This window comes from Lissotriton vulgaris, chromosome 3_1 (assembly GCF_964263255.1).
Source record: "Lissotriton vulgaris chromosome 3_1, aLisVul1.2, whole genome shotgun sequence".
Classification (NCBI taxonomy): domain Eukaryota; kingdom Metazoa; phylum Chordata; class Amphibia; order Caudata; family Salamandridae; genus Lissotriton; species Lissotriton vulgaris.
This window is the reverse complement of record NC_141689.1, coordinates 1,418,998,156-1,419,024,471: the sequence shown is the minus strand read 5'-3', so window position 1 is coordinate 1,419,024,471 and position 26,316 is coordinate 1,418,998,156. Positions and strand designations below refer to the sequence as shown.

Here is a 26,316-nt window from a genome sequence, read left to right as displayed (position 1 = left end):
TAGATGAGTGGGTGGATGGATGAGTGGGTGAAAGGAAGAGTGAATGGATAGATGGACGAATGATGAAAAGATTGCAGAGTAAATGAATATCAGAGTATGGATGGATGGAATGGCCAATAGATTAATGAAATGGAGAAAAAGATTGAATGCTGAATGAAAGACTGAATAGATGAAAGAATGTAAAGTTAAAATTGTGAATATCAGCAGGTGGACGGAATTGTGAAAGGATTAATGCATAGATTCTTGCATGGAAGAGACAAGGGAACTCTTGTAGGTATGGTCTTTTGCATGCTTTGGTCCAACGTGCGGGATGTTATCAATTTTTGGGAACTCTATTCAGGCAAATTATAATAAAATTACAAACATGTCCAAAAATACCGTTGTCAAAACAATATGAAATCTCTCTTGAGAGGGTCTGATAAAGGATTAATATAATGCAAATATTCTATCCCCATTTTATGCACGAGTCCGCTGCCAACAAAAAAAGTCTTGTCTACTACAGCCTTTACCCTTGGTGTAACCCCAAAACCTACACAGGCCTACTACAGTCTGAGTAAACTGGAAAGCATTAAATCTAAAAAGACAAAAAATGAGATCGAATAACCCACATGGGCAAAAAACACGTTGGTTCTCTATAGGGATTAATCAAATATACCTCAATGGGGTTTAACTATAGTGGTGGTGCTCACTAATGGATGGAAAGATATTTACAAATTCTGCTTAGCTTGCTCTTATTTTGATGTTCAGGGTGTCACGCACTTCTGAATTATGTACGATAAATCAAAAAGTACGATTGCACATAAGGACAAAAGACATAGAGCAATATTTTACTGTACAAATAATGTCCGACGTGTTCATTGACAGTCCTTGTCATCTATTTTATTTGATAAACACAGTCCCTGTAGAGATATGAATCAGTCCTAATGGTTCAAAGTTGAATATATCCTTAGTTCAATTCTTGTTTGCCCCTTGTTCTTCCTAAACTGGCAAGCATTGTGCACACATGTATAATATTCGAATTATATACAATATGACAAATGGCAAAACAATATACAACCTTTCTGAAAGAGACGATCAATAATCATCCCAGTAAAAACCTTTAACTCGCACTACCCATCTGCAGCCTGTAACACGGCGTGCTAACAATTCACTTTTCATAATAAACAGATGAGACCTATGGCATTGATCATATTTTTTTCGCCAGTGAACCAATCAGACCTGTAGCCTTTATTGTTGACTTATCACCATTCCCAAATCAGACATACTGTATTGAGCGCAAGCTTTCCAACAAGGCAAACATCAGGCAAATGGATATAAAATTACAGTTATCAAAGAAAAATACTATCTAACCCAGGAGGGGAAACAAGGATTGACACAGTACATTTCCACTGGTCCCGTTCTTTACCATGGGGCTGATCAACACCAAAACCCTTGCCTATTGTGTAAAATAAAAGATTCCAAATAATAAAATACCTTTTCCCAGTCTTTAATACATAGTAGTAACAATCTATAATTAAATGCTTACAGACTTTAGCATATGCTTTTTCAAAATAAATATGTCAGGCCTATCGCCTTTATAGCAACTTTTCTTAACTAACAATCAGGACTATAGCCTTGATAAACAGCTTAGCACAATAAACAGTAAACAATTCAGTCCTACTCCACTGAGCATAAGCTTTCCCACAAATGAAAGAGAGCAGGAGAGGCAGGCAACTTTGGTTCCATCAAATGCTGCATATAAGAGAACCAACAGTTGGATGGGGCCCAAGTCTCTCTCCCAAGTAGTGCTTCTGAAAGCTCTTTTTCTGTTGATCACAAAGTCTGTCAATAGTTGTGCTCTCCAGCCAGACATAAACATGAAGACAAATGGTGCATGTGTGAACTCATGTAGGAGCTAAGTATATGTTTTATGCACAATTCACACACGAGGCAATTTTGGTCACAGTGAGCACGTGTTTTTTTATTTGCAGGTATCTGCACTGTGAAGATCTGTCCAACACCGATTTGCAAATAAACAAGTCATGTAAATTTAGCGCATAATTGTACGACATGCCTCTATCAGTGCCCAATTTCATGTAGGTCTTTTTGAAGGAGAGAGCATGGATTTTGTGGGAAAAGGTGGGGAATTGAAGAATTGTAAAGGCTGATATAATTTTAAAATATTGTAAGGTAATAGAAGAAGTGACAAGAAGTCAAGACAAAGGAACATATTTACAATGCCCGTGCATCACTTTTGTGACACTCTGGAGGAGCAGTGTGCTGGCCAATATTTACAAGGCCACACAGAGCCACCCGGCTAGGCTTTCCATGGCCTTGTAAATATGGAGTTAGGCCATTTATTACTTTGTGTAGAAGGGATGTTCCATGGGTGTTGCTGGGTGTGGTTTCCCATGCAACACCCATGGTTTTTGACACTGCCCCAGATTTACAACATAGTGAAAATCTGGGGTTGCACCAAACCTAACGCCTTCCCAAAGCAGGAACAACAGGGAGAAATATATACATTTCTCCTTGCTTGTTCCTCTTTCAACGTGTTCTGCATTCTGCAGCGCACATAGAATGAGGAAAATATCTCCTTTGATTTTGGGTCCCTTCCTGCACAAAAACAATCATGGCAATTACACAGACACCCTTGCACCATGTGGTGCCTACCTTGATGCTCGGCTGCAGTTTGTGCACCAATACTGGTAGAAAAGACCCGGAATGCGCCGTATCTTGTACATAGGGCGCATTACTGCCCTTTCCATTTGACATAGGGCAGCGCTGCTAGAAGGCTTGCGGTGCTGCCCTACGCCAAAATATTGTAAATATGCCAGTAGCATTGGATCAAACCAATAGCCAGTCATGCCTAAGGCTCTGGATGAGAGAAGCAAAGATTCTCAATTTGTAAATACAAATTACATCTAAGCTTTTGTGTTCTTCTCTTGTGAAGAGGCTTGTTATGTATGAAGTCCTTACAGAAGGTTTTGTTCTCCGTTAGCAGGTAAAATATGTACCCTGATGTAATGGACTATTCAGGGATTAGAAGTAGGGCCAAATTTACAAACATTGTGCCACTGCAAATTCACCAAAAGTTATGCAAACCAGTACTAAGTGTTTATATAGGATTTATTTTCCAGCACAAAATAAGTTTTACACTGGAAAGTAGCCCTAAAGTAACGCAAAGTAGCTCTCTGCACTTCTTTTACCCTACTTTGTTTCAAGAGGGAGTCCCATAGGTGGTACATAGGCATTCCCATTCAACTATCCATGGTTTGTGGCACACATCTACCAATAATTGTACATGGAGCTTTTTGCCAAAAATGCATGCCTCGTTGAGGTAGCCCCAAAGTAGTAGAAAAGCTGTATTTTCCCCAAACATTTTCAACTTTTTTAGCACATATCTTCATAGAAAACTACATTACAATGCAGTAACAATCCATTAAACAGCTACCGCTTGTTTCACTGGAGGGCTGCGTGCTTGCCTTTGACTCAGTAGAGCACCCTGTCGGCTTTTTAACGAGGTTTGAGGTATATCAATACCATATACATACATACCTACTAATACAGTCTTTGCATGTGTGCTACAGTCTACAGCACACTTACGAAGCGGAAACTGTTTTAAAGTAGGTATAATAATAATAGTTTTACTGGAAGGGGACCCTTCCAGTACCAAACCTATGCGAGCCATCAGGTACTGACTTTTGCACTATTGTTCAAATGTGTGTGCGTGGAGCAAGAGAGCCAGAAAGTGTGCCAGGATTGGCTCTGTTCTACTTGCTCCCTTCCATGCATGCAGCACAGCAACTTTGGTTGCTGCACTACGTTGTAGGAAACATATTAAGCTTGCCGCTAAGGTTTTCCTCATAGGCTGTAGCACCAATCCATCAACTGATGCAATAAACCATTAATGCAGATATGCTTTCTTCTCCCTTGTCTGTGTGTATGCATGCCTTCAATGAGTAATGTTGTAAACACTGCACTGGATATTTCTAAGCATTCAAAGACATTCTTTGTTTTCCCTTTTAGGAATTGCATTAGTAAGCCTGGTTGCACCAGTGGCTGGGGGAATGTTTGTGAATTACAAGTGGCCAAAGAAGGCTAAGTTGATTTCCAAAGTAAGTCCAAAGTCTGCTTTTTTCTATTTTTCTTATGAAGCTGCAGTGGCATAGGAATTATAATGTGGTAGCCATTGACATAGTGTGAATTTACCTTTCTATTAGACCTACCTGGAGCCCAGGACGGCCACAGACCCACAAATGCACAAAGGATAGTGACACACAAGTCAGCTAAAGTTCATAGCTAGCCGTAGTAGTATTTAGAGTAGTAGTATCACTTGTATCAGTATTAGTAGTAGTGGCAATAGTACAGTATGTAGTAACAGCATCAGCAATAGTAGTAGCAAGAGAAGTAGGAGTAGCGAAATTAGTAATAGCAGTAGTACTAACAGTAGTAGCAGCTGCAGACAAGTGGTAGCACTGGCCAAAGCAGAAATAGTAGCAGAAGTAACAGTACTAGTGGAATTAGAAACACTAGTAGTAGTAGCAACAGTAGTATTGGCAGTAGTGGCAGTAGTAATAGCCAAAGCAGTATTAATAGGAGTAATAGTTGGAGTAGTACCAGTAGTTATAATCACAGTTAATTGTTTAATAAACAATGACATACTACAACAGCTTTAAGGAGCTAATAAATTGCATTACAAAAGTCTTTGCCATAGTTTAAATTACTTTGCCTTTTATTGGTACCTGGAACCCTAGGAAGAGTAAAAGATAGCAACAGAAGGGGCATCCGAAAGTAGCCTTGCTATTAGTGGTCACACTAATAGTAGTAGTAGATGAACTTGTAGTTGGATTGATATAAGTGTAGTAGTGATATTAGCAGACACAGTAGTAAGAGCAATGTTTGTACTAGAAGCAGCAGTAGTAGTAGTAGCAACACTAAAAGTAGTAGTAGTAGAAGTAACAGTTTTATTTGTAATTAACAAAGAACAAAATATGGCCTATATGTATAGCCTTAAGCCAACTACAAGAATATACAATTAACAATAACAACAAAAAGCCTTATTTAGAGTCTGACAGATGGGATTTGATGTCACAAACGTTGCCGATGTCCCATCTTCTATATCAAATTATAGCCTATGGTATATGGCGGAAGGCAGAGTATCCCGTCTACAGAACTCTAAATAATGACCTAATTTGTTTTAACAGAAGCATATTTTAAATAACAACACCATTTTTTCCTGAAAATACCTTGGGTGTGCTGTTTTTGTTTCCAATAGGTTGGGTCAGTCATCGGTGGCCTCCTAATGCTTGTGATTGGAACTGCGAGCGCTGTGTTATACAAGGGATCCTGGAACATGGATCTCTCAATTGTGATTATCGGGATGATCTATCCACTCATTGGGTACATCAGTGGGTTCGCAATGGCGATTGTTGTGCGCCAGCCTTGGAGAAGGTAAGCCAGACTAGCACCTGCAAAAATATTTGGAGAATTGAGTCGGCCAGGTATAGAGGCTTTTTAGATATAGAGGTATACTTTCCAGTACAACATGGGAATAATATAGAAAAGCCTTACATCATCAAAAAAACTTTTTGTAGCACAAACTTGGCCAAAGGGCATTACAGACGTTTCCAAGAAAACCAAATTATGTGACCATTTGTTAGGTGCAGGGAGATAAGGTGATTTGGCCAGAATCATAATATATGAAGCCAAGTTCAAACCTGATTTCCCAGTTCCATGGTAAGTAGCTCTAGTCGATAGGCCACATCTTTTGCTAATGGTTTACATTTTTATTTAAAGAAGTTTTGAAAATATACACTAGAGCCCAGGTTTGTCTATGAAATATGCTACTACATGTTTTGCATCATATCCTTTGTATTTGTTACTATTTTGATTTGATTGAGTCAGATACATTTATCTCGCTATTTACTGTGCAAGGAAATGCGTAGGGCCAGATTTACTAACACTTGACACACTGGAGCAAGTCAACTTGCTGCACTGCCTCAAATAGAGAGAGCAGGAATGCACCATAATCTCTCTTGGAGTTTGTCCTCCTCTTCATTGACCAGAGCTACCCTTGCAATGTGAGACAAAGTAGCTGGCAAGCTGGGACTTACCAGGTTTTTCCTAACTGTTTTCTCCCATACTAGACGATACTGAGTTCACTTCGGCCAAATACAGTGACTCCTTTGAAGTATGGCACCAGCAATGGTTCAAACGAATAGGAGAAATGTGGACATGGAAGTACTTATATTCTTGAATCGAGAATATGCTTGGCTTGAAACTGAGCACTGTCGATATACACACGTCTGATTGTGGTTATTGAACTCCACATTCAAGTTACTGGTAAGTCACCTGCTGATGACATTTCAGCAATGCCTCCCTACAAAAGATTATGACAAAAAGCTTATCATTGGTATTTATAAACTCCTGAGTTCTAACATGTCTTAAAAATCTCCAGGGCAAAATGGATATAAATTAGTGATCAGATTGCTTAGCTCAGAAGACAGAGAGCTGGAAGATTTATGTTTGGAACCACAGTACAGCTAAGTTAGGAATCACCATAAAATCACTGCCTAATATAGCTACATACTGGTACTGCACTAAGTAAACCTTTGGGAATGGGTCAAACATGTGTTGATACATGCTGGAAGGTATGTGGGACCAGTGGTACCCTCACACACCTATTATGGCTATAACCAAAAATTCAGTATTATTGGGATTCTTTAAATAACGCTGATTAAATATTACACACCACTATCCTGAGGCTCTAGACATAGGTTTTGTTGTAGTTTCAAAGTAATCTTTTTCGAATCATATGAAAACAAAAGTAAGCAAAATAACACAATAATACAGATATATTTTGCGTTTAAAAAAGTACCTAAGTAGGTGGGATATAAATGCTAGAAAAGAAGGAAAGTCTGGAAAAAATACATATTAACAGTACTATATGAACAAGAAAGATATTCAAATAATAATAATATCGAAATAGGGAAAGTCAGTGAGGTTGTAAAACATCTTGTTGTAATGGATTAGGCCTAAAAGAATGCTTGTCATTATCATCAATAAACGTAGTCACAGGAAACCATAATAATAAGCGTTTCATAGCAAGCAAAATAGGGTATACAGATGCTGTATCTAATCTGTGGTCATGAAAAAATTCATACCACCAAGCCTGAAAAGATAATTTAATTGAATCTTTCCAATTTTTAGTAATTTGATTAAATGCAACTGCAATGAGTAGGTCTAACACCAATACATTGAAAGGACAGGTTCCCCAATCATCTGATAAACTACCTAAAAAGATATTTCAATAGAGAAAGGGGCTGTACAATGAAATATTAAGTTATATGAGCCCAAATTGTTTTTCAAAAATCTTAAACAAAAGGACAGGTGAAAGGTAAGTGTTTTAAATCAGCATGCAATAAGAAACATATTCAGCAAGTATCAGAGAGATCAATATACATCTTATACAGGCCAGTGGGGGAAAGGAAAAGTCTATTATAGATGAAAAAGAGTGGTTGCCACTCTAAACGTTTTCCTAATTTTGGTCCACATTCCAAACCCAAGCCCTGTTCCCAGGCTAACTCTATGGCAGTCTTGACTCTAGTGATACTGGGTGCGTGCAAATGAGAATAAATGGCAGACTCTTTGAGGCAAATTAGAAGGAGATTATGTCGCTCACTAACAGGGGCTGGAATGGTGAGGGGATGTGAATTAAAATGAGCATATGCAAGACAGAGGGCAGTTTGTAACAACTGGTATTTATTTTGAAGAGAGGAGGGAAAGTCAAATAAAAGGTGGGCATATGATTGGTTCACCCAAATTATACCTTTCCATCTCCAGTAGAAAGTTTTACCATTGATCAATATGAATTTATTATGCCAAATGGTGGACTTAAAAAAGGTTACATAATCTATAGGTGTAGAGGGCAAAACAGATTCTAGCAATTTAACTGAGCACTTTAGAGTGGGAGTTGAGAGATTATTATGAATGAGAATAGCGAAAATGAGTGCTGGAAGAAAATGTTAAGTCACAAACATGGTAATGAGAAGGCAAAATACTACATATTGTGGAGAAATAGCATTCAAAAATGCAGGTTGGGTGAAGAAATACAGAGCTTCCATCATGCCATAAAGTAGCAACCCTCAGTCTCAGCCTTCCAAAATAGTTTAAAAAAAGAACAAAAAGGAAGCATGACTTTGTTGAAAATATGGTCTGGAAATGCAGTAGTCAAAAAGCTACACCATACTCTTAGCACTGAGTTCCGCTGCAGTGAACTGGCCGCATCGTAAAATGGCAGCCACCACTGAGTGGAGAATTGCACTGTGGTAGAAGAAGAAGTTCATGTCAGCACCGGACTTGTAGGCAGGGAAAGAAATACCCTGCCTGTGTGTGGCACCGAAGCAGCAGAAGGGGCTTGTAAAAAAGGCCAAAAACACTGAGAGCCTGCCTCCCGCGCAGGTCCGACGGGAGTCATACAGATGCCACCATCTTCCTTGGGAGTCAAGCCACACCCCTAAACATAGGTTTTGTTATGTGTGACTAACACACAGGGATCAGCATTTACTCCATGGCTCGTAAACAGGGTACAAATGTCAATATTTGTACTGCTTCCACCATTGACCTATGTGAAAATTGTTTCCTTTATTTACTCACTTATAATGTTGACATATGTTTTGGCTCTCCTCCATGGGAAACTGAGAGCCAAACTGAGTGGCAATGTCTGCATATGAGAATTTTCTTTATGCTTAATAGTATTAATAGGACAATAGATAACTAGAATGTGAAGCTAATTGCATTATTTTTAACATCTCAAAATGGTTGGTGGCCCTTGCTGCCATCTTTTCAGCATGTGGTCATCTTTTTATTTTTGTCACACTCTGCACACAGAGGATTCAAGAGTGGCATACAGTGGAGTAAAGTGCATTGGAGTGCCATACAGTGAAATAAAGAAGTATGTTGTAGAGCAGAGTGGAATATAGTAGCAGAGCATAGAGTGACGTGGCATAGAGTGGAATACTGTACAGTGTAGTCACAGAGAGGTCAGCTGCGTACAGTGGACTGGTATACACCAGGGTGGCGTACAGTGGAGTAGCATAGAGTTGAGTGATGTATAGTGTAGTGCCACTCAGTGTAGTGGGGTATTATATACATGATAGTGTGGAGGGCTGTAGATAAGGCTCAGCGACATGCACTGCATGGCATGTTTGCCCATGTACCAAGCAACGCAGGGCATAACATAACATTAAATATGTATTTGTAAAGCGTGTGTTCACCCATGGGTATCTTGACACTGAATAACAGATGTTAGCACATGTTAGGGTTCCGTAGTTTGGTAAATGGTACATTAGTATTGTGTTGCCCTTGCAAAAGTATGTGTCACACAATAGAATCCTAAATATCTTCCCTAGTAATATAATGTGGCATGGTATACCATGGTAAATTAACAGCATACTATGGTACATATCTGTAACACGGCAGTGTATAATAGGCTAATGTCTGCCGTTACAAATTTAAAAGAAGCCATAATCATTTTAGTAGAATGCTGTGGCTTAGAGTTTTCAACATAGTTAAGTAGTAAGTTTTACTGTTGTTCCTAACCTATTACCATTTTTATATAGTGAAAATAAGTATGGGCATTTAAAAATAATTTACTATATATTTATTTAACTAGTTGACACAATACTACAGTAGTACATAAGATGCACCTTTATCGATGGTTTAACATGCCTTTTATTTAAAAAAATATTATGTAGTACTCCATAATATTTTTTTAAAATACATACTAACTCATAATTATATTTGCCTACCTATTACCACTTAACGTAAGTGTTAGTAGGTAGGTAACACATATGAAACCTAATTCTTACCATCACAATGTACCACGGTATTACCTCAAAACTACTGTGCTAACAGATATCACTAAGTTGAAATGCTAATAAGTCTACAAATAAGTACCCTTTTTTGTCACAACCACAAAAAGATTCATCTACACAACATAATCTTCAATCCATCCAAATTTCATCAAAATTCGACTGACAATTTTTGCACTGCTTGAAATACAAAAATCTAAGTAAAATGCATCAGATTCCAAGTGTGTTTTGGGACCACCCTTTTTTCTTTCCACTTCTGTGACCAAACGCCACCAAACTTTCAATCCTTCACCAATGTAACTGTGCAATAGGTCGACAAAGTTTTTCAATTATTCATAAAAACAGGTGCACAATTATTTATGAGACAAACATCAGAGGAATTCCTATCTCTGAGTAAACCTACCTATAACTACAGAGTGGTTACTGCCACTCTGTAATATATATGACCCATGCGTCCTGTTTCTTTAGGCGCTTGGGCTTTTAATCACCATTTATTGCACTGCCTACTCCATGTGACCAAGCTCCGTCCGCGGAGCGAAACGCGTCAGGGAGGGCACTTGCTCTGACACATTCTTAAATAAATATGCACTGCTGGCACTTTGACTAGTGTGATGGCTTTCTGATGATTCAAACATCTGACATTTAATTTATTGATGGAGAGGAGGTCTGCGCCAGCTTAAACCGCTGCAAGAAGCGGTTGGGATCCTTTTTTCATTTCAATACCGGGATTGGTTTGCTTCCGGTTTCCTGGACCCGCCCATTATCCGAGGCACGGCATTGGTTGCAACCAGAAACGCCTCGGCGTTCTACAGCTTCACTGAACGAGTACTGCTTGCCGTGCCCCCCGCAGTTCATGGACTGATTCATTTCATTCATTCGTGCAAGTGGTGACCTGATCTGGAGAGGAGTTTCGGAGCTGGAGAGGTCGGCGGACTTCTTGCGGCATTACGAGGCGGAATCCGGTAAGGCACCGAGCGTGCGAACTGAACTAACATTATTGAACTTAAGCGGGTTTGGGCTTAACTCCAGCAAGAACTTTTGCCTGATTCAAGCCAAACAGCAGTCTAGCGGCATATTCAAAGCTGTCTACTTTGTATGCAAATATGTTCTCCAGCGATGCGCTTAGGAGTAGGGAAACGGCGGCGGAGGCTCTCTACGAAAACCTGCCTACTGCAACGTCTGTAACTACACATGAAAGTCGCACCACGAACACCAACAGCAGCACTAGGGAACTACTAAAGACATTGGAAAAATTACTCCGTAGCGAGTTATCGAAGTGGTGGGAGAAAAAATCATTAGAAAAGTATCTTGAGGCCAACCGTGTTCCGAGAGGTTTAAGAGTAATGATTGTTCCGACATATGAAAACCCGGATAATAAAATGCTTCAGGAATGGGCAGAGAATAATTTACAGTCATCTAGAAATATGTTATTGATTTTAATCAAATAAGCCCACTCTGATAGGGAAGCATTACTAACTGAAATTGACAAGGTAAATGCACTTTTGGAAGCCACTGGTGAAATTGAATTAATAACTAACACCCGCAAAGAAATTGACCAAAGACTCACAAAGTTGGAGCAAACTATTCAAGAGCGTAAAATTCACAAATTTGCACGGGATAAACAAGACTATGCGACAGGTCGTATTTTTACCTTTTCTCGTAAATACGACTCCTACAAACGCAAAGCTATGTCCGTCCAACAGAAACCGGGTGTAACTACTGATCAAACGACACCTTCATGTTCCACTTTGACTAATGAAGACAACTTATCAGTAGCATCATTTAGTGTCTCTGAGGAAAGTTTGCCACCTGCTGTCGCAGGCTCTGTTGATCTGACAAGCTTTTCAGTGGTTGACGAATTAAATTTTGTCAGCGAGGACCGGAGGTACTCTCTGCGCTCACAGAACAATCCTCCACCAGCAGGCAAAGTGGTAGTCAAAAACGCCGCCGCAGGAAACGGATTGCCAAAAAGAGGTGGAGGGCGAGGCAAAACGCGCAGGAATTGGAACAAGTAACGAGCGCACAAGATAATACAGTAATCAACCTGACTGATATGACACTTTCTAAGGCGGAGGAATAACTCCTTTCTCTAGGCCTTTCATATTGTCCACCTAATGACTTCTATTATGTCCAAGCACGCATCGATGTATTCAAATTTATTAGAAAAATTTAACTACAAAAATATTTTTTGTTACATCCTGAAAATCCAAATATCATCGCTAACGTGCCAGCGACAACACCAGACCAGGAGCCATTACAGGTCAAGAATTTGCCAGGACTTCAAACTCTGATCTCTTTAGCCAATGAAGAAAGTTTTCAAACTAGTCCTACAGTCAGTCAAGTCATTACTGTTAACCAATCACCAACTACTTCTTTTCGGGGCAAATCCACATTCCAGCCCTTGATGCCCAAAGACGCGCTGGATGTCTTCAGTGACAGGATTATCACTGAACTTAAGATACTCAACAAAGCGGTGCTTGGAAAGAAAAAACAGTGTGACTTTAACAATGTACAATATGCTAAACTTGTTAAAAAAAATCAGGACAATAACCAGGTGATAGTGAAGAGTGCGGACAAGGGGGGTAATACAGTGTTGTGGGCCAAAAATGATTATGTTTTAGAGGCAGCCCGCCAAATAGGTGACCCCCTGTGCTATACTAAAACTACTAAGTTTGTGATGCTCAACAGCCATGAGAAAACCAGGAAATATATCAATCTCTGGTATAGACAAGGCTTACTTACCAAGGAGGAAACAAAATTCCTTAATGTAGCACATCCCATCACCCCTCTTGTCTATCTTTTACCTAAGATCCACAAATGCACCGTTCCTGTTCCAGGCCGTCCTATCATTTCTGCCCAAGGTAGTATGAATGAAAATATTTCAAAGTATGTGGATTTTTTTTTACAGCCCCATATGATTTCTCTTCCTTCTTTTCTTAAAGATACCACTGATTTTTTGGTTAAGATTAGTCAAATCACTTGGTGTCCTGATTTTTGTTTCCTGGTGATGGATATTGAGGCACTTTACACCAGTATTAACCATCTACAAGGTTTGGAAGCTGTCCAATATTTCTTAGACTCACGTGAGGCTGCCATGAGAGATCATAATCTCATGTTACTTGAGATGATACGAATCTGCCTCTATAACAACTACTTCCAATTTGACAGGGATTTTTACCCTCAGTAACGCGGAGTGGCCATGGGTTCATGCTTCTCCCCCAGCTATTCATGTCTTCATGTTGGCTGGTGGGAGAGGCATGTTCTGGGGGTCACCCATGGGCATTGGCTTCCACACCTCGTCCACTATTGGAGGTTTATCAACGATATTTTTATCGTCTGGAAGGGCTCACATGAACAAGCAGCTATGTTTGTTAATGACATCAATACAAACAACAGGAACTTAAAATTCACTGCTAATATCACATTGAACTCTGCAGAATTTCTAGATGTCCAGGTATATATTGATCATAACACCATTCAGACAAAACTTCACAGGAAAAGCACTGCGGGCAATTCCATCTTGCACGTCCGCAGTGCCCACCCCCCACATACCATCAATAGCATACCTCTGGGAGAATTCATTCGCATCAAACGTATTTGTAGCAGTCCAGACACTACTAACCAGTGTTTGTTGGAATCTAGGGAAAGATTCCTCAGGCGAGGCTACAATCGAGTCATTTTAGATCGGGCTCTTGCTAAGGCCCTAGCTCGTCCTCGTGAGGAACTTCTTACTCCAAAAATTAAAATCATCCCTGATTCCGCCACTATGGGCCCAATTCGTTTCATCACCACCTACTGTTCCCAGATACCCAAGTTAAGCAAGATCATGAGATCAGAGTGGACGATAGTTTTAACAGATGTGATTCTAGGTTCATTTTTGCCTAAATTGCCGGCTCTCACCTTCAGGAGGGCTCCATCTATGAAAGACTCTTTAGATAGAACACAACCTGAGCTCCCACCTTAAACCACCTGGCTCAACAAACCGGGTTTTTATAGGTGTACTTCATGCTGTGCATGTACCTTTGCTGTCAATGGTACACACTACACATCTGCCTTCAATGAGAGACCCATTCCAATAAAAGAACATCTCACATGTCGCAATGACTATGTAGTTTATCAACTTACCTGCACATGTTCACTCTCTTACATTGGAAGTACCAAGTTGCAAGCTAACCAACGTATATTGCAACACATCCAAGCCATAGTAAACTCTGATATGAATTATCCAGTGGCTCGCCACTTCAAAGCAGTTCATGATAAAAAACTGAAAGACCTGAAATATACTCTATTGTGTTCTGTAGCTAATCCGGGCAGGGGCGGTGACCGTGAAAAACTGTTGCGTCAAAGAGAAGCGTTTTTCATCCTACTGCTCGACACTAGATCTCCCAACAGGTTAAATGCTTTTGATGAATTACATCATTTTCTGTAATGTGTGTTTATTTGCTTAACCATTGTCTGATCTATATTTCCCTAATGCTTCATTTTCAATGTATCTACTGAAGACATGTTCACATGTGCTTGATAAGTACTTGCTGGTGTTCAGTGCTAATCACAATGTTTGTCTATAGGTTTTCAAAGGAGTTTCCTATCGCCTAAATGTATTCCAATGTAACTAACATCTGAATATGATGATTTTTTATGTACTTGCACTTTAGCATTCAAGCACTTTGAGACACAGGTTTATAAAAGGTGAGGATTTACACTTTTTCTATTTAGGCCTGCATATATGGTTTTTTAACCACATCTTGCACTTGCAATATATATTTTTTCCATGATATACTTTTTTATGATATTATAGAAGAGGAAACAAGGAATGCATATGTTGTGGTTATGTTCCATAATTCATCGGATGATGATGTCATTGTAAAATGGATTTAACGTGTATATGATTGTTTGCATTGTCACATCTGGCCCCCTTTTTTTCATACTCAAGCACTATGCTTGAACAGTGTCTCTTTGCTTAACATTTCAAAGTATTTTGAGCTCTTATTGTGAATATTTTGTTGCATTACTGCTTGTTTGCTTTGTTGTGTGACCCATGCATCCTGTTTCTTTAGGCGCTTGGGCTTTTAATCACCATTTATTGCACTGCCTACTCCTGACGCGTCATGTGACCAAGCTCCGTCCGCGGAGCGAAACGAGTCAGGGAGGGCACTTGCTCTGACACATTCTTAAATAAATATGCACTGCTGGCACATTGACTAGTGTGATGGCTTTCTGATGATTCAAACATCTGACATTTAATTTATTGATGGAGAGGAGGTCTGCGCCTGCTTAAACCGCTGAAAGAAGCGGTTGGGATCATATATATATATATTGCTCTTGCTGTCAAGTCCTGTTACCCTACCACATGGCATGGGCAAAAGATCTCGGGGTGCGAAAGCGCTCTGTTTAAGGTTGCCATCTCATCTAACTTCACCCTGTCGGGACTGGTAGTTTATCGGCCCCCAGGGAGTGAAGTAACATTCAGAGCAGCGTTACCCGAGGCTGTTAGCAATCTGGCTACGGGGTGCTCCAATTTCACCATCATTGGAGACCTAAATCTGCACTTTAACAACTCCAGCAGTCCCTCAGTTGCCAGCTTCCTGGCCGACCTTGAAGCGTTACAGCTTACTCAGTTGGTGACGCAGCCCACACATTCAGGGGGTCACACCCTTGACCCGTTTTTTACCAATCTGACGGAAGTATGTGTCACCAGCTACACACCTCTGGCGTGGACTGATCATTATTTGATACAGTTCCACTGCCCTATCGTGGCTAGTCCATCTAAGCCAATGGTGTGTTCTGTTCCAAAAAGACGCTGGAACAAACTTAAGCTAGATGAGTTCTTCCATCTCTTATCAGCTGACCCGCTTGACGTCTCAGGTCCTCCGGATCAGATGTACGACAGGTTCACCGACTGGGTCTCCAGGGCCTTGGACACCCTCATCCCCTTGGTGACCCGCAGAACTGGTTTAGGTAAGGCCAGCCCTTGGTACGATGACTCTCTGCGAGCCCTGAAGGTGTCTTGCAGGCGCGCAGAGCGGGCTTGGCGCAAAGCCTACTCCAGCTCTAAGAAAGTCGTATATCAGGCTACAGTGAAGGTGTACCATCGGGCGGTGTGTAGAACCCGTGCCGCTTTTTATGCGACACAATTCAGGAACAGTTCGAACCCAGCAAAGGCTATCTTTAAGGTAATGAAAGACCTCACTGCCAAAAAGGTTGTAGCATCACATCAGAGCTCTCTGGAGCACTGTGAAAAGTTGGCAGAGTTTTTTCTAGAAAAGGTGAATGCTATTTACCGGGGCTTCCCTGTGGTCGTTCCCTCGGTGATGACATCATCTAAGCCTCCACCATCTGAGGGGCTGTGTTCTTTACCTTTGGTAAATCCTGATAGCCTAGGCACTTTGGCTTGCAAAGTGAAATCTGGGTCCCCTGAGGATCCACTTTGCCCCGAAGTGTTCAAGGACCTGGCGGTACATGACATCTCTCCGCTTTGTTCCTTGGTCAATGCGTCTTTGACTTCTGGCGTCGTTCCACTTAAGTGGAAGCGAGCCATGGTTCGACCGATCCTGAAGAAACCTAGCCTGGATGGAAGCAAGCCGGAGAGCTATCGGCCTATTTCACTCTTGCCGTGGCCGGCCAAGGTGATGGAGGCACACGTAAATGCCGCGCTCTCAGAACATCTCTGTCGAGCTGACATACTCGACGCTACGCAGAATGGGTTTAGGGCAGGTCACAGCACGGAGACGGCTCTGCTGTATATGGTGGAGCACCTCCGCTCCGTGCTTGACGCGGGACAAACGGCAGCGCTGGTGCTATTAGATCTAAGCGCTGCCTTTGACACCGTCTCGCACCCTATCCTTCTGCAGCGTTTAGAGGATGCTGGTGTTTCCGGCATAGCACTCGACTGGTTCCGGTCGTTCTTATCAAACCGGGCCTTTAGCGTGACCGTCCCACCCTTTCAGTCTAAATTCCACCCGTTGAACCTGGGCGTCCCCCAAGGCTCCTCGCTGAGTCCTACGCTGTTCAACCTGTACGTAAGGCCGCTAGCTGAGGTTGTCAAACTATGGGGTATGACCATGGTATCATATGCCGATGACACCCAGCTAGCGGTCACGATCAGCGGGGATGCGGAGGTCGACGCTCCTAGGTTTCAACAAGGACTGAGGGCGGTCGCTAGGTGGATGACGCTTAATTGTCTCCAGCTAAACGCTAGTAAGACCGAGGTGATGGTATTTGGTAGGCGACCGGAACTGTGGGGAGAGAGATGGTGGCCGGAGGAGTTGGGTTCCGCTCCCATCCCAGTCGCCGAGCTTAAAAACCTCGGGGTCTGGTTGGACCCTTCCCTTACGTTTGCATGCCACACTAAACGCACGGCTGCTTGCTGCTTCGGCATCTTGCGTGGGCTCCGTCCGGTGCTAAAGTTCTTTGATGCCCCCACCCGGCAACTCATGATCCAAGCTACCGTCATATCTAGATTGGATTATGCTAGCTCTTTGTTGGCCGGACTGAATGTAGCTGAGATAGGGCGCCTGCAGCGGATCCAGAATGCTGCTGCGAGAGCGGTGGTGGGTCTTCCTAGATTCTGTCCCACCTCCAGCACCATTCGAGCATTGCACTGGCTCCCTGTGGCGCAGCGGATTCAGTTTAAGGTCCTCTGCGTCGCCCATAAGATCTTGAAGGGGTCCCCTGCAATGATCCTCACGACACTCATGGCCAATTACATTCCGGCACGACCCTTAAGATCGTCAGATCTCGATTTGGCTGTGGTCCCGCGCTTTAAGCGAAGCAGGGCCGGTGGTCGCTCATTCCGAGTGCGGGCCGCTGCTCTGTGGAACTCCTTGCCCCCGGCAATTCGCGCCATGAGCGATGTGCTCTCTTTTCGTCGCGCCTTAAAAACATTTTTATTTCCTTAGTTTGTGTGTTCTGTGCTGTTTTATTTAGTTGTGTTGTGTAGCTGCCTTGTCTGGCGCCAAGACGCTCCTTAGCTGGAGCATTTGCGCGCCTAATAAAAACCACATAACATAACATAACATAACATAACATATATATATATATATATATATATATATATATATATATATATATATATATATATATTATATATATGCAACAAGGCTCGCTCCAACCACAACTTCCACACAGACTTGCAACAAGAAGACGAGGTAGACCCAATTCAGTGCTTCATTTTATTCCAGAACGCCACCAGCCATCATATATATGTATATATATATATTTATATTAATATTTCATTTTGTTTTTATTTTGATGCAGATTTATGGTGGATCCGCAAATCTGTGGCAACATTTTTTAAAGAAAAGATGTGCATGTGCATGAAGGATGGGGTCCCATGGGGCCCCCTTGGGCTTATCAGAAGCCCCGGTGACTGCCACCTCCCCGGCGCTGTAACAATGAAAATGTGGGGGACCTGCTCGGCCCCATGCAGCCTCGGGACCATCACCTTCCCGGGGCACACTATGTTTTTAAAACATGCAGGGGAGGACCTATGGCCTCTCCCGCTGCCCCGGGGATTAACACATTACAAATGTTCGCTCGGCCACCCCTACTGGCCAGGGGAGAACCACCTCCCCAGGGCAAACTGCATTTTCAAGAGGGGAGGGGGCCGTGCGGCCCCCCTGCAGGAGCCTTGCATGTCCCTGAGAACCGCCACCACCAGGGACTGCTCCAGCAAATGTCCTGGGGTGCCCACTCCTGGGACATTATAGTTTACTATGGCTTGGTAGGAGCACCTCTCCCGCCATGCCATAGCAAACTCTGGTCACTGGATGATGTAATTAGTGATGTCATGTGATGTGATTTTATTATATGTTGTTTTATTTGGAGAGAGTAAAAGCATTCATAAGAGCAAATATTACAATTTGGCAATTAATAGTGTGTACATTTCATGCATCTGGTATAAATCTTGTGTAAAACACATGAGTAGAAAAGTGAATAAAATACAATACAATGAAATGTGAAGTCAAAAAAACAGGTAGGAGCAGATAGTGAATGATCAGCTTCTCCTACAGCATGATTCCTGGGAGACCGTACATTCCTACAAACCCAACCATCCTTCTCTCATCCATCCAGATGGCGCCCAGATTTTGTGGCCTCTCCTACTTTGACGCCAACCCTTACAATTATACAGTGTTCTTTCGAGATTGTATATGGCTAGGAAGCGGCCAAGCCAGGCCCGATAAGTGGGGGGATTGACATCCTTACTCAACGTAGCAATAAGTAACCGGATTACAGCCAACACAATAAAGATAAAGTTAGTCTGGGATACATCGAGTTGTTCCTTATTGTCGTAGCCCAGAAGCATCAATAATGGAGCTATGCAGACCCTTCCACCCATTGAGTCATAAAAAAAGTCCTCAATCCCTTCTTTTAGAAGTGACAGTTTCCCACAGCTACAAAACATGTATATCAAGTCTGCTGGCCCTTGAGTACATCTAGGGCACTTATCATTCTCTTGTTTACCCCAGCAAAAAAGCTTAGCTGGAGTATAGTAGAGGTTGAAAATGGTTTGATAATGCTGAGCTTTTAAAATGGCCGAGAGAAAGATTTCCCTACCTAATGCCATCGACTGATAACAATCTACGTAAGGATCCTCCAGTTTCCTAGCCCAGTTGGCTTCTATCTTTTCTAGGCCACCAGGAACTATGTCCAGTAAGATTTTGTATATGTGTTTAACCTAGACTGGGAATAGACAAAGGCTTCCGATAGTGGGATTTTATTTACGGAGAGCTTTTTGGTCCCTACTTGAGTTAAAAAGCTAGTAATCTGCATGTACTTATGTTAAGATCCCGCAATTACTCCATATCTCTGTTAGAGATCTATAAATGAGCGGATATGGTTGGCTGAGAATAAGTCCCCTAATCTGGTTATGCCCTTTTGATCCCATTGCCTGCCCATGATATCATACATTGTTACGGGAAACAGAGGGGATCACTACAAAGGTGTATAGCTATTATACCTGTGTATCTGCATAAGTCTAGCCACTTTGCTCCAAATTTTCCAGGTTGCTATCACCACCTCGAACGGTGTCTTCTTGTAGTAGCTGGCTTCTGTCGGAGAAGCATACCACATGCCAATCTACTTCTAGCCAACTCATATATAGTGGGGCTATCCATGACAAGATCCTATGGGCCGATAGTACACAGGGTTATCTGAAGGCTTATCCGTTTTTAAGAAGATGGTTATATCTTCTCCCTGCTAGGATTCTGGCGGGTCCTGCTATGTTGTACACCTTAGAACAAGTCCAGAAGTAGGGTGGCTATCTCTGCCAGTATTACCTTGTAGAGCTCCAAAGGATTTCTATCAGGGAATACCACTTTTAAGCATGGGCGGAAAATCCGTTACGCTCGCGGATTTTGCGGATTTTCGGTAAATTCGCAATCCGCGACATCCGCGAATTTCCCGCAAAATCCGCAAATTCGCACGCAGCGGATTTTTTGCTGCATGCGGTGTAAGTTCGCAATTGCGAACTGGTACAAAACCCTCGCGAACTGGCAGAAATCCTTGCGAACTGGCAGAAATCCTTGCGAACACAAAAAAAGCATTCAGCAGGTTCAAAAGTTCAAACTCATCATTAGTAACCATTCCCTGTAGTGCTTCCTGACAAGGGCCCCTCCAGAGTTCAGTTGCTACTTGCAACAATTATATGACCCTGCTCTGACCCTCACAGCAGGCTCATAGAATAGCTACAAGTAGGCCACAAAGGTCCTGGAAAAAAAAATTGCACTGCAACAGAAAGCAAATTACAGATAAGGAAGCAGGTGCCAGACTGGAATTTTAAAACAGTGACACATTAAGAAATCAACCCCAAATTAATTCATGTCAGTTGAAGCAGGCAGGTGTGCTTGCTTTTCCCCCCCATAATCTACAGTGATGATGAACCAGAGGGTGGCATTGATGCACCAGAGGATGGCATGGGTAAAACAGAGGGTGGCAGGGGTGAAACAGAGGGTTCTGGGAACCTGTGATGATGAACCAGACGTAGAAACAACATAATCGTGACCGTTGCGAGCCGACATGTAAGTTCGCAATTGCGAACTGGTACAAAACCCTCGCGAACTGGCAGAAATCCTTGCGAACTGGCAGAAATCCTTGCGAACACAAAAAAATCCGCAAATTCGCGAGAATTCGCGGATTTTGCGGATTGCGAGTTTGCAAATTCGCAAAATTTGCGAACGCCAGATTCGCAAAATTCGCCCAATGCTTATCTTTCTCTGAGGCCATAAAGTGTGGAGCATGTAGAACTTCCTCTATCGTTATATCCCTTTCCAACTCCTGTTTTGACTCCTCGACTACCCTTTGTCGGTTCCCCATGATTTTTTCAATCTTGTCGATAGGTAAAGGGTCGTAATAGTATAGATCCTGATAAAAGCTTTCAAAAACTTTATTAACGTCTTTTAAACTTGTGACATAGAGTCTGTCCTGCCCTTTAATCCCTGGGATATTAATCCTAGCAAGCTTCTGCCTTGTGCAGAGCGCTAGCAGCTTGCCCACATAATCTCCGTACTCATAGCTCTCATGATTATGCATTTGAAATCCTGAAGCACTCCTCCTGCTAAAATAAATTCTGATGTTAGCTTTAGCGATCACTACTTTTTGCCGTAATGCTAATTCAGTCACTTATTGATTCTGTCTGATTGTTAAGGTGTGTCCTTTTCTAATGCCCGCAGCCTTTCAATCAAACCATTATTTTCATCCCTTTGTTGTTTCCTGATCTTTTCTACAAAGCTGATAGTTTCACCCCGTAAGCCAGCCTTGAAGCTAACCATGCCACGTTACTTGTGGCTTCCTTCCATGATATTTCTATATTTGGTCCCATGCTCACCTCCTGATTTATGGTCAGAGCCCCACAGATTACTAGCGGGTCTGGCCAGTATGTCAACTCAACTTCTAAGTCATTAAATATCTTTGGATCATGCTGGCTTGACCAATAAGTGGTACAAACTGTCAACCCCACGGGTAGCGACACGATCACCCATCTGCCCCATTTTCCTCCAAGACTTTTTTTACAGAGCCAATGTTGTTTTTTAGGTGCATAGCCACCTCCCTTGTGGTGGAGGTTTGTGTAGAGCACACTTCCAGGGTATAGCCTTTAATTGTCAGGGTGTTCCGCCTCCTCCACAGGATGTGTGTTTTCTGTTGACAGATTAGGACGGCCCCTTGTGTTATTAAAGCATCAGCTACCCTTATACGTTTCATCCTATCAGTTAAGCCTCCCACATTAATTGAGCATATATTTATCTTACCCATTCCCGTAATACAGGAGTTGCCATTTCTTATACTCTCAGTTGTATTTCCTAATTGAATCCTCTCACCTGACTTGTTTTACTCTCTCTCTAATTTTCCCCCCAACCTTTTTCCATGCCAAACACCCAGTGAACCCCTCCCCAACCCGCCAAGCCCTGACCGCCCCTCCCTACTCGCTCCTTTCCCCAGACAGCAAGTCCTCCACCACTCCCTACCCACCCCAAACCAGACTGATCTCAGTCTGTGGTGATGAGTACTGCTCCCTGACTGGCATTCCAACCATACTCTTTATGACAGCATGACATCTAAAAAAAGGACAAAAAGAAAAAAAGAAAAAAGAAGAAACCCCAAAAGGAGAGTGGCTGATGAATTTCATATCCTTCGCTAGTCATTTTCATATCCCACACCAACACCTACACTACTCATATCTATTTAAGGTTTTGACCCCATCCCTATAAGTATTCTTTGGCCTTAATCTCCAAGATAAGGAACCAGATTTTAACCCCATAGATCACTTTAAGGCAGGCCAGATTCAACAGAAAAGCTTGCCCCCCCTTATCTTGAAAGAGTTTAATAATCTGATTTAAATGCCAACCACTCTACTGTAAAATGGCAGAAATCCGGTTGGACAAAAAAGAATAAATCGCCCTCACTCCTCTTCACTTCTTCCCTAGCCTTCTCATAAATGGTCTGCCACAGGAGAACGTTGCAGAAGTAGACGTGAATAGCACAGGCTTCCTATCTGGTCTGACTGGTTACCTTAAGATAAATGGCACCTGTTGTGCCCTCCATACTTCCAGTGACCAGTTCCAGTCTTCCAAGTAAGGGAATTTTTAGCTAACATGTCTACCATGTACGACCGAGCATCCGAGCCCCCCTTGTCCTCCGGAACTCCAAGAATCCAAATTTTATTGCTGCGCTGTTGATTTTCTTGGTCCTCCAGCTTTCACTGTATGTCGACCAGCTGTGCCTCATGTGCTGTTGTCTGCGCTCGAGTGTCGACCAGATCACTCTCAAGAGCCTCCCCTCTGGATTCAAGATAGGACAAGTGCTTCCCAATTGCACTGCATGTTTTCGCCACTTTCCTTACTGATCATTGGAGCTTTCGCATGGCTGTCTGTGACTGTGACTGTCCTGACGGGTTCCTTGCGGTAGGAGAGCATGCATTGTGAGATAGTATCCAGAGTTGGAGGTATTGAGGCAGTAGAGTCTCGAGAAGGCGATATTACAGTGGTACACAAAAGCTCTGCACCTGAATAATCCAAATAAGATCTTTGTTATGCATATTGGATCTACCCGACATTTTAGGCGCTTTACATGCTGTAGCCATTGGGTCAATTTTGCTTGTATCTGATATGTTCCTATCCTCACTAGACGCAGTCAATAAGTCTGTCCCAGACCCATCCCTGACCATACCTTATCTGACATAGAAAAAAAACAGTCATTTGCCTCAAAGTCTTGTTCACTAAGCGTTGATCCAGTAGCTTGTGCCTTTAGCTGCACAGTAACCTGCGGGCCTGTAAGTTATTAACCCCGCTGACACCATCCAGCCCCCCCACCTGCCTTGGAGGTTAGACTCCAGATAGGCCAGACTCGTCTGTACAACTTCCCCCAGCCACTGCATTCATAGGATTAGAATTGGGATGGGGTAAGGTTACCTCTTTACTCGCAGCCAATCTACTCTGATCTGTTGCATCATTAACCGCACAGGTGTAAATTCTCCTTTGTGAATTCTCCTCTCCCTGAGCCTCTGCATGTTCCTGGGACTGTTCCTGGGCTCCTTGCAGCTGTTCTGGGCCAGAGGGGAAGGAGCTCCCTCCTGTGGAAGCTTGCAGCAGTTCCAAGACAGATGACCCAGGTGGGAGTTGCTGAGGCGGAGCCTCACCTTTGCCCCTTCTCTCGTCTGCAATCTCTGTCCGGGTCACAGAGATCCCTGCTGGATGCTTCCTGCCATTTCTTTTCACCTGACCAGTGGTGCCCGCTCTGGACCAAGCACCTCGGCGGAGTTCCACTGGCATCCCGCATTTCAGAGAGAGAGAGACGCCACCAGGATGCTCTGTCTTCCCCCTCATGCTTCTCCTGCTGGGGATCTTCGGCCTCATCTCCCACTGAGGGAACGGCTGCTGGCACCTTCGGTGACTTCCAGACTCCCTGCTGCTCGCCAACTCCTTCAGTACCAGCTGCAGTACCCAAAACAATTCAGCCTGACAAACGGTGAGTCTCCACCGTCCGGGATAGAACTGTAAGTACGCTGGTACAGTTCCCATTAGCTCCTGTAGGGCATGCAATTTGAGGGGTTTCCTACTCCTGCTGCCTTACTGCACTAGGTCAGGGAGCTGCAGCGCAGCTGACTCAGGCAGTCACCATCTTGCCTCCCAGTGATGTCATTTGAGTTGTCATCAGTGATGTCACTGACCATGTCCTGAGTGATATAATATTTGAGGTCATAAGCAGTGCATTGTGGAGGCTTGAGTTATAGTTAGCTCAGCTAACTATAACTGCTGAATTTCTCTGGTTTTGTACGAGTGAAATATCACCCTATTTTTTTATTTATTGATTTAGAGAGTTTTATATAGCGCTAGCAGGAGCCGTGGGTATCAGAGTGGAGTGCTTTACAACATATACACAGGTAATAAGAAAGAACAGACAGACAGAACAAAATGGAGAGCATATAGAAGGCAGGTAAAAAAGCCGAGAGTTACTAGATAGTAACTACGGTGTATTGATCCAAAGGTTAAAGGTGCCGAGCGAGGAGGAGATCATTTAGTTTTTTTTATAAGGTCACGAAGGAGGGGTTGGTTCTGCAATCTGCTGGTAACGAGTTCCAGATTTCGAGGGCATTGCCCAAAAAGGAGCAAGCCAGGGCTTTTTGTTTATGCCTCTTTAGGGGAATGAGAAGTATGTTGTTTGTCCTCCTCAGGTTTCTTGCCTGGCCTGCCTTGGTGGGTTTGGCTGCCAGGTAGACTGGGTTACCAGTGTGAAGGGCTTTGTGGGTGAGACAGGCAGTTTCGAACTGGAAGCGAGCTTCAATATGAAACCGTTTGAGATCTTTCGAGGAGGGGGATATATGATCGTGCCTTTTAGCTCTAGTGACCATCCTTGCTGCTGCGTTTAGAGTTGTTCTCATGGGGACTAGGTGGGATTTTGCTATGCCTGTGAGGGTAGCGTTCCCGTAGTCTGGTTTGGATAGAACCAGGGCTTGTGTTGCGGTCTTGAGATCATTAGGCGGGAGGAAGGACTTGATTTTGTTGAGTAGTTTTCATTTGTAGTGTGTACTCCTTGCGGTAGCCTTAATGTGGGGCTCATGTTCAGATTAGGGTCCAGTATGATACCCAGCGACTTGGCTGAGCCGGCAAGTGTTCGATCGAAGTTTAGGACATCGATAGCTTAATCCATTCTTGGACCTGGTGGGTTTGTCCGTCATTTGAGAGGAGAAGGATTTCCATCTTGTCTTGGTTGAGTTTTAAGTGGTTGTGTGTTAGCAAGTTTTGGATTTTTGTTCGAGTATTATTAGGATGGCGTATGTCTTCTGGGGAGGAGACTTCCAGGTAGAGCTGAATGTCCTCTGCTTAGAGGTGGCAGGTGATGTTGGCTTGACTGATTATAGTAGTGAAGGGATCCATGTAGATATTGAAGAGAGTAGGTGAGAGGACTGAGCCCTGAGGGACACCTCTGGTTATAGTGGAGGCATGAGAAATTGCATTTTTTATTTGTTTATTTTGATTAGTTGAGAATGGTTGTGAAAGAAAGATGTCCCTGTAACCTTTTATTTTCCAGTGATAAACTAAACCTTTTGTGGCTATCTTCGAATGGGTTTCTGCAACTGTGTCTTTTATTAAGCGGCCGAAACCGGTCGCGAAGATTGCCCACCGCCCCTGTGCGAGTCCTGAGAAGATTCCTGATTGGTGCCTTTCTCGCTGAAGGAAAAGGTTCGAGTCGGTGTTTTTGCAGAGAGACACCTGCTCGTGCACATGGAAGCAAGCAAAGCAGGACAGCTTGCCGAATGAGGATGACTTCAGCCCACTTGGGAAGTAATTTGTGTTTAAAAACTTTGGATACATAAGCGCACCCACTTGGGATATTACAAATAACTACATATCCCAGAAGGCCGTGGTGTCGGCCACGCCTCCTTCTGGTTAGATGATGATATTACCTGTGCACCAGCACTGGCGCTGGTATTCACTGCTTCACACGCCACTGAGGAAGAGAGCATGGA

General features: G+C 42.9%; 1 protein-coding gene across 1 annotated transcript in view; it reads left to right on the top strand.

Moving 5' to 3' along the window:
* Positions 1 to 26,316, top strand: part of LOC147727979 (sodium-dependent organic anion transporter-like) — a 205,023-nt gene that overhangs the window by 115,439 nt on the left and 63,268 nt on the right. The window contains exons 2-3 of the mRNA XM_086963214.1: positions 4,009 to 4,097; positions 5,258 to 5,433. Of these exons, the coding sequence (XP_086819340.1) occupies positions 4,009 to 4,097; positions 5,258 to 5,433 (265 nt within the window). The remainder of the gene's footprint in view (positions 1 to 4,008; positions 4,098 to 5,257; positions 5,434 to 26,316) is intronic.